This window comes from Ochotona princeps, chromosome 4 (genome assembly GCF_030435755.1).
Source record: "Ochotona princeps isolate mOchPri1 chromosome 4, mOchPri1.hap1, whole genome shotgun sequence".
In the NCBI taxonomy this organism is placed as follows: Eukaryota; Metazoa; Chordata; class Mammalia; order Lagomorpha; family Ochotonidae; genus Ochotona; species Ochotona princeps.
The window spans coordinates 6152731-6168075 of NC_080835.1; the positions used below are offsets into that span (position 1 = coordinate 6152731).

A 15345-nucleotide genomic window follows, 5' to 3' on the forward strand; every position below is an offset into this window, starting at 1 on the left:
TGATGGTATTGTTCAATCCTTCACATTACCCAAGTCACAAGGTTCACCAGCCCTCAGACCTGAGAACTTGCTGACCCACACACCGGCAGAGCCACTCCCGACCCAACACAGTGTTTTGAGTCCTGGGCCTATTTTCCACGATACCTCACCATCTTTCCACCTGCCATAGACAAGGTCGCCACACACATTCTCGGGCTCCTTCTCCAGAACAAAAGGGACCCTGACCCAGCAGCCCAACAGGCTGGGACACTATGCACAACTCTACCTGTGAGCCAATCAGGAGCAGTGAAGCCAACCAGCAGGGACGTGGCCCTACAAACCACGCCTGCCACGGAGCCAACGGGACGTTTGAGGGAGCCACATGTGAGTTCTGGCTGACCGCAGCGAGGATGGCTCCATCATGGAGGGAAAGCAGCCTGGCAGAGACAAGAATGGGCCAGCTGATGGTCCAGGGCATGAGAAGAAAGTTCAGGCAGGAAAAGGCTTGGCTGAACTCCCAGCTGAGGCCAGGTTAGAGGAGGTTATGCAACTCAAGACCACAGGACACTCCAGCCCCACGTGCCCACTTTCCCTTTGTGGGTCTTGGAGGGCACCTCTGCCCCTGCAGGCCGACTGTGGCCATTTTTTACATGGAATTTCAGCTCTCTGGTAGAGTATCCCTGGGACCCTACAGTGGCCTCCCAAGTAAGTCAGAGGTATGATGCTAGCAGCAGGTGCACAGTACTCTGGTATGCCATATTGGAACACTCGGCTTCAGTGTTGGCTACCTTACTTCCGATCCAGCTTCTTGCCACAGGTGTCATGGGCTCAAGTACAGCAGCTCAGGCTATCACCTCAACTTACTTTCCAAGAGCTCCTGTCCTCTAAGCCCACAGTGGCCTAGACTGTGGGAGACCTAGGTAGAATTCTGGGTATTGCAGGCATTTGGGGAATGAAGCAGAGGATGGGAAGATCTTTCTCTGTGCCTCAGAGTAAATGCAGCCGGGAGTTATGATCCCCTTACCAGAGCAAAGGTGAGGGAAGGTGGCATGCTACCCCCACAGCCCATAGCAAGCCAGTCCCAGTTCCGAGGCCCAACACAGCACTGCCCTGGGGACCAACTCGCCACCCAGCACCATCTCCACGCTCCTGCATCACGAGTGGCTCTGGGACCCAGCTGTCCTGCCCAACCTCTTCAACCAAACAGTCCAGTCGGTGCTCTTAATAAAAAAAAATAATTTATTGTCAACAAAGGCGATATATATACAACAGAACAGGTGAACAAGGTAAGGGGAGTGACCAGAGCCCCAGGCGGGTGCTGGGCCTGTGCAGGGATGAAGTGGGAAGAGGTAATGAGGGCCTCCTGGCTCAGGAGCCTGAACAAGTGGGGGAGGAGAGGTGCCCCCCGAGGTAGTGGGACTCGGCTCAACCCCATTCTGACCACCTCCTCTGTGTAAGGCACTGTGCCGGGGGAGAAGGGTGGGGAGCCAGAGGGCGGGAGGAGGTGGGGACGGAGGTGCGGGTCAGCAAAGGATGGGGTGGGTATTCTCCACAGGCCCAGTGTCCCACTGCACAACAGCCTCCGACACCCGGGGTTGATATTTTCCAGCGCCCCAAGGTTCCAGCAGATACTGCCCAACAGGCAGTCAAGCGGGACTGCTCCAAGTTATAAGCCAAAGGCAGGACACTGGGTCTGCCCTCCCACCCGCCCCAGGAAAAGAACAATTTACACCCCACCCCCCGCCTCTGGCTGCCCTGGCCCAGCAGCACTGGGTCCTGATAGAACCGTGGGCCAGTCTGCAGTGTCACCTGCTCCCACAGCCTTGGAGCCCTGGGGGCGCTTGGACCAGTCCTGCAGGAGGCTGACGGCCGGAGGTTCCTCCATCCGCACGCGGATAACCTGGAGATCCAGTGTCCCGCGGAGCCCCGGTGGGGGAGCTGGCAGGGGTGGGAGCAGAAAGCAGAGTCAGGGTCCTGCAAGCCCTCAGCCCGGCGGTGTTTGGGAAGCTGGGGGCCAGGCGAGCCAAGGAATGCCAGGCCCAGACGCCTGCTCCCCCAACTCTACACTTTAGTGGACAACTCCACCTCAAATCACTGTGCATCCTGGCCTAACGGGTAAAAGCAGTGAGAGACCGGCTTTGCCCACCAAGCAGTGGACAAACAGGGCTGGGAGAGGAGTGCTGGACAGAGCCCTAGGTTGGTGTCTGGCTGCACTTCACAACGTCCACCCGATTCTGGCCCTGGCAGCAAGACCTGGGCCCCACAGCTCAGCTGTTCAGCTGAGGAGTCAGGAGGAGCTGCTGCCAGTGGGTAAAGTCAGAAGATCTAGACAGGGGACAGGGGCCGCCATGGAGCCCAGGCAGGAACAGCATGCTGTGCCCCGGACAAACAGTCCTTGCAATTGCTGCATGCCTGCAGGGAGGAGTCCAGCGGCTTTCCTTACGCTCTCTTCAGAGACACGAGGCTTTGAGAAGTGGCAGAGCAGACAGGTACAGTTTCTATAGTGACTTCTGGGCTGTCCCCAGGTTGACGATTCTGCTTGGAGCTCACATGAGCAGGCCGAGGGAGGACTGAACTCCACTCATTTCTTCCCTGACCAACAACGGCTTACCGAGCACCTATGACGTGCCAATGTTGTGCCACTCACTGCACCGACCGTTAGTGGTGACAATCAACACATCAACAAAACAGACGCCACATCGGAACCCCAGGGCCAGGAGGCAGGGTAGCCAGCTGCGTACAGTTTTAACAGCAAAGCAAGGGCTTAGCTAGATAGCAGGCTGGAAACAGCAAGTGCAGATGCCAGGCGAAGAGGGGAAATGTCAGGGGCCTGGTGGGGAGACCTTGGTGCCCCAGGGGTTCCAGCCTTGTTTGGAGTGTGTCAGGGCAGGGGCCCAGAAAGTTCTGAGCAGAGCACAACAGGCAAAGTTCCAAGGCCAGCCGCCAGGCCACGGTGGTGACAGGAGGGTGAACTCTGACCCCCTGCGGGGGTGCAGAGAGCCAGACAGGATGACCTAGAGGTCTGGCCCGAGGCAACAGGCAGGTGAAGGATGCAGCCAAATGGCTGGCACACACTAAGATGAGCCTTGGGGTCTGGCTTGGACCTGTCAACTGGGCAGCTGAGAGGGGCTGGAACCTGGGGCTGAGCAGGGGGCCTGACCATGGACCAAGGTGGGTGCCTGGGTGTGAGCCACAGCTGGAGGGACCTCCTCACTTCTTCACTCACAGAACACAGCCCCTGGAATCAGCACAGTACAGGACCGCCACACCCTGACCCAAAGTGCATGTATTCTAGCAACATAAGACAATGTGAGCCCTGCAGCACAGGGCCTGAGGGGCAACTTGAAAGAGAAACTGGAAAGCAGGCCACCGGCTGCCCCGGGCACAGTGGCAGGACCAGAGCACAGGACTGGATTTTACTGTGGGGAAAGCCAATGATGACCTGGCTGCAGAAACAGATTTCAGGTGGAATGTGGAAGATCCAAGTCTGCCTGAAGTGGATTCCAGAGATTGGGCAATTTCAGTTCCGAGAATACCTCCCAGCTTCGTGAGACAGTTTGGAGTAAATGGGACAGTGGCTAGAGGGAACGAGTGGCAAACAACAGTTGTGTGTAAACTGCTGAAGGTCCACAAGGGACGGCCGGGCGCTGGCAGCGGGGGGGAGGACAGAGCAGGTGGACTTAACAGACGCCAGGGGCGAGTTTGCCCTTCTGCAACGTGGAAATCAGTTCCGTGCGTGCTGCTTGTGGCCTTGTGGGAGAGCTTAGGAAGTTAGGGACTTCCCAAGCCAATGGACTTTGGGGCCATTTCTCCCTGCTGCTAAGGAGGAAGGTGGGAGGTGTGCGGAGGTGGGCAGAAGGAGGCTGAGGGGTGGTAGAGATGTAGGCCCCAAGCTGGGAGGACTGCCCAGCTGGTCCCAAGCCCCCGGCCTGTCACCTTCCTCCCTTGTTTGCTTCTCAGGGTCTGCTGGTCCCTTCCCCAGCTTGTCGGGCATCAAGGGCAGAGGCTCTGGAGATGTCATCACAGCCAGGGCCAGGCAGGCAGCCACTTTTCACCCACACTTTCTTGGTCAAGCTCTGTCCCAGGTGCCGAGGACCCAGACCCAGGCCCTCTAGTGCTTGGGCAGGTCTCCCTGTCCATTTCCTGGCCAGGGCTCTGGGTCTCCCCCAAACAAAGCAGTGCACAACAGGGGTGCTTTTCTGTCTTGTCTGCATGTGGGTCCCACAGCTCGCCTTTCTTCTGGCTTGGACACCCTTCCCTACTCTCACCCATGAGGCCCAAGGAACATTCTAGAAGCCTATGTGTCCCAGCTTGCTTCTCCTATGGGCAGGATCTGTTCTGAGAAGGCCACACTACTGCCAGGCAGACAGCACACAGCTGCCTGGGGCCCGCAGGCTCCCAAGAGCGGGGCTCTCTCCAGGATGAAGCTGCTGTCCCCGTGCCCGCTCTGCACAGCCTTGTGGTTGAGCCCTACCCTAAGCGGCTGGGGACAGAGCTGCCTGTCTCCTGTACCAACCGTACAGCTTCCCTCATGGCTGGGCCTTGTGACCACTCACTGCTCCTTTCCCTAGCGCCTCCTGTGTTTTCTGGACCACCCCTGCCCCCAGTCCGGTCTCTAGGAATCCTGCCCCTCTGCTACTATCTAGTCAGCTCAGGCAACCCCAAACAAGTCTAAAACCTCAGAGATCCTCCACTCATCTCCTCACAGGTCACCCTGGAACTCAGAATGAAGCCTCATCATTAGAGAATGATGGCAGAAGACCCCTACACAGTGGCACAGGCCAGCCGTGTAGGGCCATGCTGGGAAGGAGCCGGGGAGCGCCCAGCTGCAGGCAGAAGGTGCATTCCAGCATGCGTGGCTGGAACAGGACTCAAGCTGGGTGAGAGGTCAAACCGTGACCAAGAGGAAAGGGCAACCGAGTCAAGAAGGGCGAGACATCCTGGTGAATCAACAAGCAGGCAGGGTGTGCGTGCACCCTGCTCTCCAGGGATGTAAGCGTGCCGAGCGTAGCCCAAGCAGCACACACAGGCACTCTACGGCAGAGGCATGGCCCCGCCAGCCGGCAGCGCACTCTCACAGCTCTTGCATCCAGTGCTGCACAGCCTGGGAAAGCAGGCAGGCCGTTTCTGGGACACCTGCTCATTGCCCGCGAGCTGTGCCTGGCGTGGGGAGGGACAAAATGAAGCTGGCGTGGCCTTGCCCTACCCAGTCTCATCTGAACTCTGTTCACTGGCTCTGCCTACTCTGGCTACTGAAATGATGCCCCCAAAGATGTCCCATCCAAACCCCCAGACCTGTGGCAGATGAAGGATGCCGATGAAGTAAGGCTGCTCATCGGTTGGATAAAACACAACATACAGGCTTTGGCCTTAAAGGCCAGAGTGAGCCTGACATAGCAAGAGGCAGAAGGTGCATCCCGAGGGGGGAAGCAGCTAGGTCACAGCCACGGACGGCTGCCTGGGAGGTGGACGGGCCACTGCCACCTGTGAAGCTGGAGCAACGAGACCTCGGCAAGCCAGGCCACACGAGAAAGCCGAGTTTTCCTGTCTGTATCCCAATTTTTAGCTCAGTAGATTCACCATGCACCCCTGACCTTTGAACCATGCGCTGTTCTGAGCACTGGGTTTACAATGATGCGTTACGGCAGCCACCCGCCTATAGCAAGAAGATGCGGAGAGTCCGGGAAAGAAGACGGAGAGCTGTTTTTTTTCTTTGTTTATATTTAGTTGAGGGAGACACAGAGAAAGCCCCTGTGCATGGGCTTGCTCCCAAAGTGCCTGCAGTGCCCGGGGCCAGCCAGGCTGGAGCTGAGAGCCCGGCCTGGGTCTCCCTCATGGCTGCCTCCCAGGGTGTGACGGAGCCAGCAAACTCATACACCCTGATGTAGCGTGACAGTGTCCCAAGTGGGATCGGAGTGGCCAGGTCCAAGGTCTGCCCTGACATCTACTGTCTCCTGAGATACAAGTTTCTGAAACAGCAATGGGTGTTTAGCCCAACTATTAGGATACCTGTGTACCCCACGTCAACTGAGCTGAGTCCAACACCCAGTGCCAGGCTCCCTGCCACATGCCTGCTGTGCACACATGGACAGTCAGCCACCTCTGCAAACTTATTTCGCTTGAATAAGTTCATTCTGGCTGTGAAAACAAAATCAACCATGCCTGGTTCCAGCTCAGGTTCCTGGTTCCTGTCACCACATGAAAAACTTGGACTGTGCCCCTGGTGGCTGAGTTTTGACCCTGCCCGGTCACAGCCGTCGCAAGCATTCGTTGAGTGATACAAAGGATGGGAGATTTCCCCTGACCCTCTGCCTCTCAATGGAATACAAACCACCAGGCCACAGCACAGATATGAGTACCGAGTGCCATTACTGGGCGCTGACTGGCTGGCGTCCCCAGGCAGGAGTCTGTCCCTGGTCGCGACCTGTCTGCTGACACCTGCCTGCTGCAATGGCTGGGCAGCCCCAGAGGAGGTGGACACGGGCACCAGCCTCCCGTGTGACACAGCTGTTAGGTTTCTAGGCGGCGGCAGCACAGCTCTCTGACCCAACGGCTACTCCCATGAAAATTCCTAAGAAATGCTGAGAAAAACTTATCGCCTGCCACCTCCCCATCAGTTAGACAGCCCATCCGAGGCAGCGTCCCTCAGGGCATCCAGGCACCTACCTGAGGGGCCAGGACCAGAAACGCTGTCCACCCGCCAACCTACTTGGGTTCTGTTGGAGGAGCTCACCTGGAGAGAGCTCCTCCGGCTGGCCAGCCCCCGCCGTCCGGCCCTGCTGAGGTGGGCCCTTGGCGTCGGCAGCTCTGAGCTGCGTGTGGGAGAACAGCTGGAGGACGAAGCCTGGGGGAAAGCTGCCGTCGGTGAAGTGTCGGACCTCGGCCGGTGCTGCGAACGTCTCAGTGGGTGATTCGGGCGATGGGGGATCTGTAGGGAGATGAGGGGCCCGTGTGAAGGGAGCCAGAATCCCAGGTGAGAGCCTGAGGCCTCAGGGCACTACTGAGGCCTTCTGCCCACGCCTCAATCCTCACCACCAGGTTTGCCCTCACCTGGGTCCGGGCTTTTGGTCACGGCTCTGCCCCTCTTCTTCCGGACCGGCTCCTCCCCGGCTGGGTCCTTCCACCTCAGGCCCCGTGGCTTCTTGCTGGCTGGCTCAGCGACGGGGGCGGCTGCAGGGGGCAGAGACCTTCCGCCAGGCCTGAACCCACCACCCTAGGCCTCCTACACCCTCCCTCCGACCCCTCTGGCTCCCCTAGGGACTGACCAGGAAGCTCGAGGGGGCGGAGTCCCCTGGGCCGGATCCTCCGAGGCAGTGTCGTGCTGTCCTCCGGATCAAGGAGGACAACAATCTCTGCTGGTGTCTCAGCAGGGTCCGGGAAGGAGGCCTGGTCCGGCTGCGTGTCCCGCCCTGAGTGGGAAGTGGGCAGAGCCTGGTGAGCCGGGAGCTACACGATGGGCCCGCCCCTCCTCCTCCCAACCCCAGTCCTGAGCAAGCACCTGGGCCGGGAGAACACGGCTGCTCCGCACCAACGTTGTGCAGCAGGGCCACCCCTTCGCCCCAGGCTTCCAGGATGTTGCCCTTTTCAGAAGGGCTCAAGTCCAGGGTGTGAGGGTGCTGCTCCAGAATGTGTGCTCGGGCCGTGTCAGCAGAGGGAGCCCGGATTTCAGCGCCACACACCATGCACAGCGCCCGCCCGCTGCCTCCTGGGCTGTTGCCCACCAGGAACTCCTGCTCCCAGGACACCTGCTGCCTCGGCTCCTCGCAGCCGGCCTCCAGCAGGCTGGGCCGTGGCGGAGGGGTCTTCTCCTGCTGGGTGACTGCACAAGGAAAGGAGACACAACAACTAGCAGTGCTGCAGTGGGATCCCCACAGGTTCTGGGGTTTTGCAGCGGGTGGGGGCTTCCCATCCAAAATCGAAAGCAGCCCCTTCTAGGCCCGGAGAGCCTCACGGAGCACAGTCCTCCTTCACCTCACAGTGGGGTCCTGAACCTTAGAACTACATGTTTCCCCAGCAGGCTCTGGACTGCGCACACCTGGGTTGACCACTGCGATGATGTCGCCCCAGAAACCCATGCATTCCCTCTCCCTGACAGTTGGCTGACCGCCGGGCCGCTGGGCCCACTTTCATAGCGGCAAGGCCAGAAAAGTACATCACTGATATTCACCCAGAGGAGGTGCCCACAGGCCTCCCTGCTGCTCCAGCTGCCTCTCCCACCCTGTCAGCCCACCTGTACCTACCCCTTGGGTATGGAGCATACACCCCAACAGGCAGGAGCGCTATTCCGCACATAGCGGGCAGCTCCAGGCTCGTGACAGCAGGGCTAACCCCAGCAGGCATTTGAGAAGGTCCCCGGCCTCGGGCTACGCTGGGTGGCACCTCTCCTGTGTGACCACTGACAGGAATCCCACCTCCTGGTCACAATAGGCCCTCCTCCCACCACTGCTCCTAGTCAGCACCGGCAGCTGCAAGGTCCATGATGCTAAAGCCAGAGGGCAGTCCTTCAGCTCCACCAGGGCCCACGGCGTTCTCCAACCAGCCTCTCTGCTCACCCGGCTGCCACTGCAGCCTCACTTCCTTGGGGCCACCTCCATTCCCCCAGCTGGGCACCCCTCCCCTAGGGTCTGTGTGCCCACTCTTCACATCACACTGTCGGCTCCACGACAGCACGGGTGCTGGACAAGGGCCGGCCTCCATCCAAGTGGGATGTCATCATGGGACACCTCCAGGGCTTAGGCCTTGACCCCTTCTGCCGAGAAACCTCCCGGCGCTGCCTGCCTGCAAGTGTGAACCTGGGTCTCCTCCCTCCCTGTCTCACTGGAGGCAACCGTGACAGGCAAGTTAAACTTGCCACAATCCAACCTCAGTTGCCATCTCCCCACAAGTCCGTCCACCTCTCCCCAGTTCATCCTTTCACCCCAAATCCTTCCAAATACTTGTACCTCAGGGGCGTTGCTCTTGCTGTTCTTGCTAAAAATTTTTAAAATCTATTTATTTGAGACCTCCCGCCCCCCCCTCCGCCCCCGCTGGTGCAATTTTCAAATGTCGGCAACAGCCGGGGCTTGCCCAGGAAGGCAATCTGGGTCTGTCAGAAACCCAACCCTGGGCGCCTTCCTCGCCGGCTGCCTCCCAGGCACACATCAGCAAGAAGCCGGAAGGTGGAGCAGAGCTGGACTGAACAGGGGCCCTCCCCCACGGATGTGACCTTGCTGAGCCACGTCTTTTTTTTTTTTTTTTTAAGATCTACTCATTGTTTTTGAAAGGCAGAGTTACAAAGAGAGATTTGCCCATCTACTGGCTCTCTCTCACAATGGCCATGGATGGGCCAGGTTATCCGGGTCTCCCATGTGAGTGTAAGGGTCCATTCGGGACACCTGCTGTTGCTCGCCTAGGCCACTGGCAGGGCGCTGGAGAAGCAGCAGAGTGAACTTGACCAGAGCCCAAAGGGGGATGCGCTGCTCTGGCCACCCGCCTGCGTCCTCCCACTTCTCCTTCCCCTGGCCACCTCCCACCATCCTCAGGCCTGCACGCCAGAGGACCACCACATGAGCCTTCGCTGACCATCAATCCAAAAGACAAAAACACACCTTTCCCACCTAATTTTGCTTCTGTCTGACACATGTACCGCCACAACACATGTGCATGGGTTTACCCATCTCCCACCGTTGGCATACAGGCAGAGCAGGCAAGGTGGACCACAGACACTGGCCCACTGGTGACAGGATTCCACAGATAGCTCCTCCCCCAGGCAGGACACTCCATGAATATTTATTTAACAGGAGCAGGGAGGAGAGCCCGCCTTTATTTCCCTCAACAAGGCTGACATCCTCCTGATACCGGGAAGGACAGGAGGCAGGGGCCGTTCTGTTCCCTGCTCCCCCCAAGGAAAGCTGGAAGGTGAGCAGAGAGGGCCTCATACTCCCTCAATGCTAATTCTTCCTTGAAGGCGGCTTTGTTTTCTGTTGCTTTGCCAACTACTGAGCTCGGAGACCATGGAGAACGGAGAGGAGGCCCAGGGTTCCCGAACCCCTCCCCACGCCCAGCCAGAGCCGGTTCCCTAAAGGCGGGCACTGCCTGCGGCCCATTCATCAGCCTTGACACCTGTGGCTTTTGCAAGTGGAAGAGGTGGCTAGGGGAACCGGGGAGAGCACCCAAGTCCTCCGTTGGGTCGGCGGCCCCGCTGGCCTTCACCACCCCACCTACCCCCCAATTCCACTCTGGACAGCACAGCTGCCGCGCCCAGGTCCGGGCCTAGAGGCCTGGTCGCCCCTCGGCCTGCAACACAGCCCGGCCAGTGAGCTCGCCGAGGAGGGAGGCTGCGGGGTAGCGGGAGCGGGTGGGGGTGGCGGTCTCCGGGGCTCAGGACCCAGCCGAGGGGACGCTCGGGCACCGGAACATCCGGAGCGTCTGGGGCGTGGATCGAAAGCTCCAGACCCTGGGCGGGGGGAGGCCCGAGATTCCAAACCGGGTGGGGGAGGAGCAAGAGCGCGCCCCGGTCCCCGGCTGGGAAGCGGAGCTGATGTCTGGGACCCCCTCAGAGGGGACGAATTTGGAAAGTGGGGGTTGGTGGGTGTGTATCCGGACCATCCCCCCCTCCTGACACACACACACACACACACACACACACACACACACACACCTTGACCCTGGCGGAGGCGGATGGGAGGGGTTTGCACCCCGCAGCCAGAGCACGACACAGGAGTGGGGCTCATCCTCACCTCTGAGCCTCGGCTCGGGTCGCGGGATCACGGCCACGACCACCGCCTCATCGTCTTCCTCCTCGTCGTCTTCGCTTTTGAGCTTCACCTCGAAGCAGTCGAGCGCCGAGCCCTCGGCCCCCAAGGCCATGGCGCGGCCCGGGCGAGCGCGGTGACTGGATGCCGGGCGCGCAGGCCTCCCGCCCGCGCCCGGCCCACGGCCGCCGTGTCCAGCGCAGCCCGCGTCCACGCCGCGCGCCCGCCCGGCCTCGGGGAAGACAACTCACAGAAACACCACCCCGGGCGGGGAGGGTTCAATCCGGGGCCCCAGACGCCGCCGCTCCCTGTTTATAGAAGCCCAGGGTCTGCGCCCGCCCTCCAAGCCCGCCCATCGTCCGGCGCGGCCAATGGCGGCCATCTCCGCCCTGGTCCCGCCCAGGGCACGCGGTCCGTTAGCAGCCGGGGGACCCGCAGGGCGGCGTGAAGGCGCGCGGGCTCGCGGCCGCCCCCCTGAGCCGCGGACCCCCACGCACCCCAGGGCCGAGGCGGCGTGCGCGCGCGCCGGTGGGCGGGAAGGAGACCCCCCGAACGCGTCCGGGCCGGGGGCACCCAGCGCTCTTCGTGGAGACGCCCCCGCCATCCGCCGGCCTCTGCGAGCGGCACGAGCGCTGGCTTCCTGGAGCCCCCAGCATTTTGCTCAGAATCCCTTTCAGCTCCGGAAGGCGGGAAAGCGGCTAGGGTCTCGGGCTTGGGCGGGCGGAGCCGGATTCGCCTGTGGACTGGCCGTGTGACTTTGGGCATGCTGAATTCCTTCCTTCCTTTTCTTTCAGAAACCTTTGGGAAGCAGGGACTGTAAAAAATGTGGAGGAACCGGCTAGCCGTGGGTGTGCGCGCCACAGTAGCTGTGCTGTCATTTTATCAATTGTGTCCTTTTTATACTTTTAAAAAACGATTTATTTTATTTTTATTGGAAAGGCAGATACACAGAGAGGAGGAAAGACAGAGGAAGATCCTCTGTCCGACGACTCACCGCCCCCCCAAGCGACCATAACAGCCAGTGCCGAGCTGATCTGAAGCCAGGAGCCAGGAACCCCTCCGGGTCCCCCACGCGGGTATAGGGTCCCCAAGGCTTTGGGCCGTCCTCAGCTGCCCTCCCAGGCCACAAACAGGGAGCGGATTGGAAGTGAGGCCACCGGGATCAGAACCGGTACCCACATGGGATCCCGGCACTTTCAAGGCGAGGACCCCAGCCGCTAGGTCACCGCGCCAGGCCCGTTTTATAGGTTTTTAGTGTCATTTTGAGCACAGGAGGCAGATTTCACGACCTTTCTCAAGGACATACAGCCGTCCCCTGCCCTCCCTGTCCTGAGTCCTGTAAGCAGCACCCTGTCTTCTCTGAGGAGACCCTCCTGAGAATTCAGTTGAGAGCATGTGAAATCTGACACAGAAAACCCATCAAGAGAGGATGACCCAAGGCCTTAAGACCCTGTCCCCACGTGGGAGACCCCAAAGAAGCTCCAGGCTACAACAACCTTTCTGCCATAGCGGCCATTTGGGGAGTGAACCAGCAGACGGAAGATCTATCTATATTTAGGAGGTTTTTTTTTTTTAACATTGGAAAAGCAGATATACAGAGAGGAGGAGAGACAGAGAGGAAGATCTTCCATCCGCTGGTTCACTCCCCAAGCAGCTGCAATGGCTGAAGCTGAGCTGATCCAAAGCCAAGAGCCAGGAACCTCCTCCAGGTCTCCCACGCAGGTGCAGGATCCCAAGGCTCTGGGCTGTTCTCGACTGCTTTCCCAGGCCACAAGCAGGGAGCTGGATGGGAAGTGGAGCCGCTGGGATTAGAACCGGTGCCCACATGGGATCCCGGCGAGTTCAAGATGAGGACTTTAGCCGCTGGGCCCGGAAAATCTTTCTGTCTTTCCTTCTCTCTGTAAAACTGCTTTTCCAATTAAAATAAATCTTTAAAAGGAAAAAAAGAATAATAATAAGAAGAAGACCTGTGTTATGCCCAGAAATTCAGAATAATGGGGTGGGTCAGGAAAGGAGGCACAATTAGTCTGAGGTTAATCTGGAGTGTTTAAAGGGAATAATTTTATTATTCCCAAGTGTATCCAGTCCCAGTGGAGGATGACCCATAGCCTGGGACCCTGCACCTCCTGACCCAGACAGGAAGCCTTTTGGGAAGTAAACCAGTGGATGAAAGATCCTGCTCTCTGTTGGCTCTGCCTTTCAAGTGAATAAATTAAAAAGTGTGTATATATATATATATACATATATATATATATATATATATATATATATATATATATAAAAATTGGAAAGTCAGATTCACAGAGGAGAGACAGAGAGAAAGATCTTTCATTCTTTCATGCTCTGGTCACTCCCCAAGTGGCCGCAGCAGCCAGAGCTGAGCCAATCTGAAGCCAACCTTTCCTCAGCTACGTCCCTGGTATTCCTTGCAAAGAGGGCTCTGAATGCCTTACCGATGGGCGTTCACATGGTTATGTATAAAGAATAATGCAGGATTGAAACCTGTGTGGAAGGGTGCAGCACAATGGCTCAATTGGCTAATCCCCGCCCCTCTCCCCGCAAGTCATGGGGTCCCCTCTGGGCACCAGTTCTTGTTCCAGCTCCTTGCTTATGTTCGGAGAAGGCAGCAGGGGACGGCACCGGTGGGACCCTGCACCGGTGTGGGAGACCAGAAGAAGCTCCTGGCTCCTGGCTTCGGATCAGCACAGCACCGGCCGTTACACTCACTTGGGGAGTGAACCATCGGATGAAAGATCTTCCTCTCTGTGCCTCCTCCTCTCTGTTTATCTGCCTTTCCAATAAAAATAAATTAATCTTTAAAAAATTTTATGTGAAAAGCTCAGCAAGTTCCCAAGAACTTTCTGTTAGCAACAAAATGAAAGTTTAAGGGTGATAAATAAATCAATCCACTGGTTATAGCTTGACAGCATTCTTCTCTCCCTTCCTCGGGGACAAATACAATAATCACTCATAGCGCAGCCTACAGTGTCCTGGATTTTATGAGACAGAGTTGCCGAGGGAGGCCTCAACTCCAAGTTGTCTCATTCCTGTACCTCCCTGGAGCTAACCGTCGCTGTTGAATGAATCAGAGGGGCACCCTGGGTTCCAGCACACGTGGGAACAAACTAAATCAAGCACCACTCAGCTCCGAGAGCGCCTGCGTGGTTGCGGTTCCTTCCGCTGCACCTGCTGGGGACCAGGAGAGTCTCCAGGCCTCTTGCCTGGCTCAGGGTCCCACCTGCTGTGGGATTGGAATCTGCCTTGTTGAGACAGCCCCCTGTGGAGGAGTAAGCACAGAGCTTTATTAGACAAAATAACTCTTTTTTTTTAGGATTTATTTTGGGGTCAGGGCTGTACATAGTGAACACTCTATCCTGATCTCCCATGTGGCTGGCAGAGGTTAAGGCACTTGGGCCATCCTCTGTGGCCTCCCAGGATGTCTGAGCCAGGGAGCTGGGGTTGAGAGCAGGCAGGACGCCAGCCCCGCTCCCCTGTCAGCCTCCCCAGCGGCAACTTTCCTTGCTGCATCCCAAGGCCAGCCCCCTGGAAGCTCCTTGACCTGGTGACTGTGACCTTGGAGCAAGATGGGAAGGAACAGCTCCTGTGCTAATGCTGCTGCGGTAATTTTGCGTGGTGTCCCTGGACATGCTGAAATGATACACTTCCTGTCGGCACAGTGTTCACTGTGGCTGCCCAGTGGGGCCTTGGTGACAAGACGGGGCTTGCTGACATGCAAGTGGGCTGCTGCAGCAAGCCAGCTCAGCCAAGTTCCCAATGGGGAGGGGCTGTCAGCAAGAGCGAGGGCTTGGCTCCTCAGCAGCTTGCCACTGTGTCTTCAGACCAGGCCAGGCTAGCTGGTTCAGTGCTCTGACCATGGTCACCTTGACATCACCTCAAAAAGAAGGACCAATTAAAGATGTCATGTGGGTCAATGTGTTCAACCATTCAGGTCCTGAAGCTGCACAGACTGTGGCACAGTGGAGTGGCCCGGTCCAGCCCCTGCATGTGATCAGAGCCCCCCATGTCTTGGCCCCCATGTCAGTGGGGACCCCTCTGTTGTTCCACTGTGAAATTCGGGAGTCGTCCTAGTCCCTCACGGTGTGCGGGTGCCTGCCAGGCAGGTCCATTTCTTGTCCATCTTCAGGATTCCAGTACGGGCCAGAAACCAGCTCTCTGCCTTCATGTCAGGGCTCAACCCAAGTGAGCTGCAGGAAGTTGGGGATTCATTGGTTCATGGAATTCGAGGAAGGGCAGGGAAACATGTGAACTTCAGGTATAGCTGGATCCAGGATGTGCAAGCCATCCAGGTGTTCTCTCACTCTAGCAGGGCGTGTCCCTCTGACTCGACTCACAGATGTCTTTTCCCACTTGGGCAGCTGTGGCCACTGTGGTCCACAGACAAGGGTCCATTCCTTGCACATTTCACACCTTGCTCCTTCCACTGCCCGCACGGCCTTCTGGCACTGAGCGCTACAGGACATGCAGATATCCACAAATGACTCTGTAATTCTTGAAACTATACTTTGGTGTCATGAGTTGATGTGAGTCGGCTCGATGGGCAAGAGAAGAGTTTCTAGAAGCTGTTCTAACTCCCAGCTGCACGGTAGGGGCTGACCCCAACATATGTGACATC

At 58.2% G+C, this 15345-nt stretch overlaps 1 protein-coding gene across 1 annotated transcript; it reads right to left on the minus strand.

Moving 5' to 3' along the window:
• Positions 1-1197: 1197 nt before the first annotated feature.
• On the minus strand, positions 1198-11112 carry SPINDOC (spindlin interactor and repressor of chromatin binding). Its single transcript, XM_058662888.1, has 6 exons — positions 10698-11112; positions 7478-7798; positions 7245-7388; positions 7030-7149; positions 6713-6907; positions 1198-1917 (listed from the first exon to the last, which is right to left on the minus strand). The coding sequence occupies exons 1-6, from the start codon at positions 10825-10827 to the stop codon at positions 1706-1708; spliced, it is 1122 nt and encodes a 373-aa protein (XP_058518871.1). The 5' UTR covers positions 10828-11112; the 3' UTR covers positions 1198-1705.
• Between the last annotated feature and the right edge of the window lie 4233 nt (positions 11113-15345).

Coding starts and splice junctions, on each gene's coding strand:
- SPINDOC (XM_058662888.1), bottom strand. CDS start 10,827: ATGGCCTTGGGGGCCGAGGGCTCGGCGCTCGACTGCTTCGAGGTGAAG. Junction 6,908..7,029: donor GACCAAAAGCCCGGACCCAG/GTGAGGGCAAAC, acceptor ATCTCCCTACAG/ATCCCCCATCGCCCGAATCA. Junction 1,918..6,712: donor GCCGGAGGAGCTCTCTCCAG/GTGAGCTCCTCC, acceptor CACCCCTGCCAG/CTCCCCCACCGGGGCTCCGC.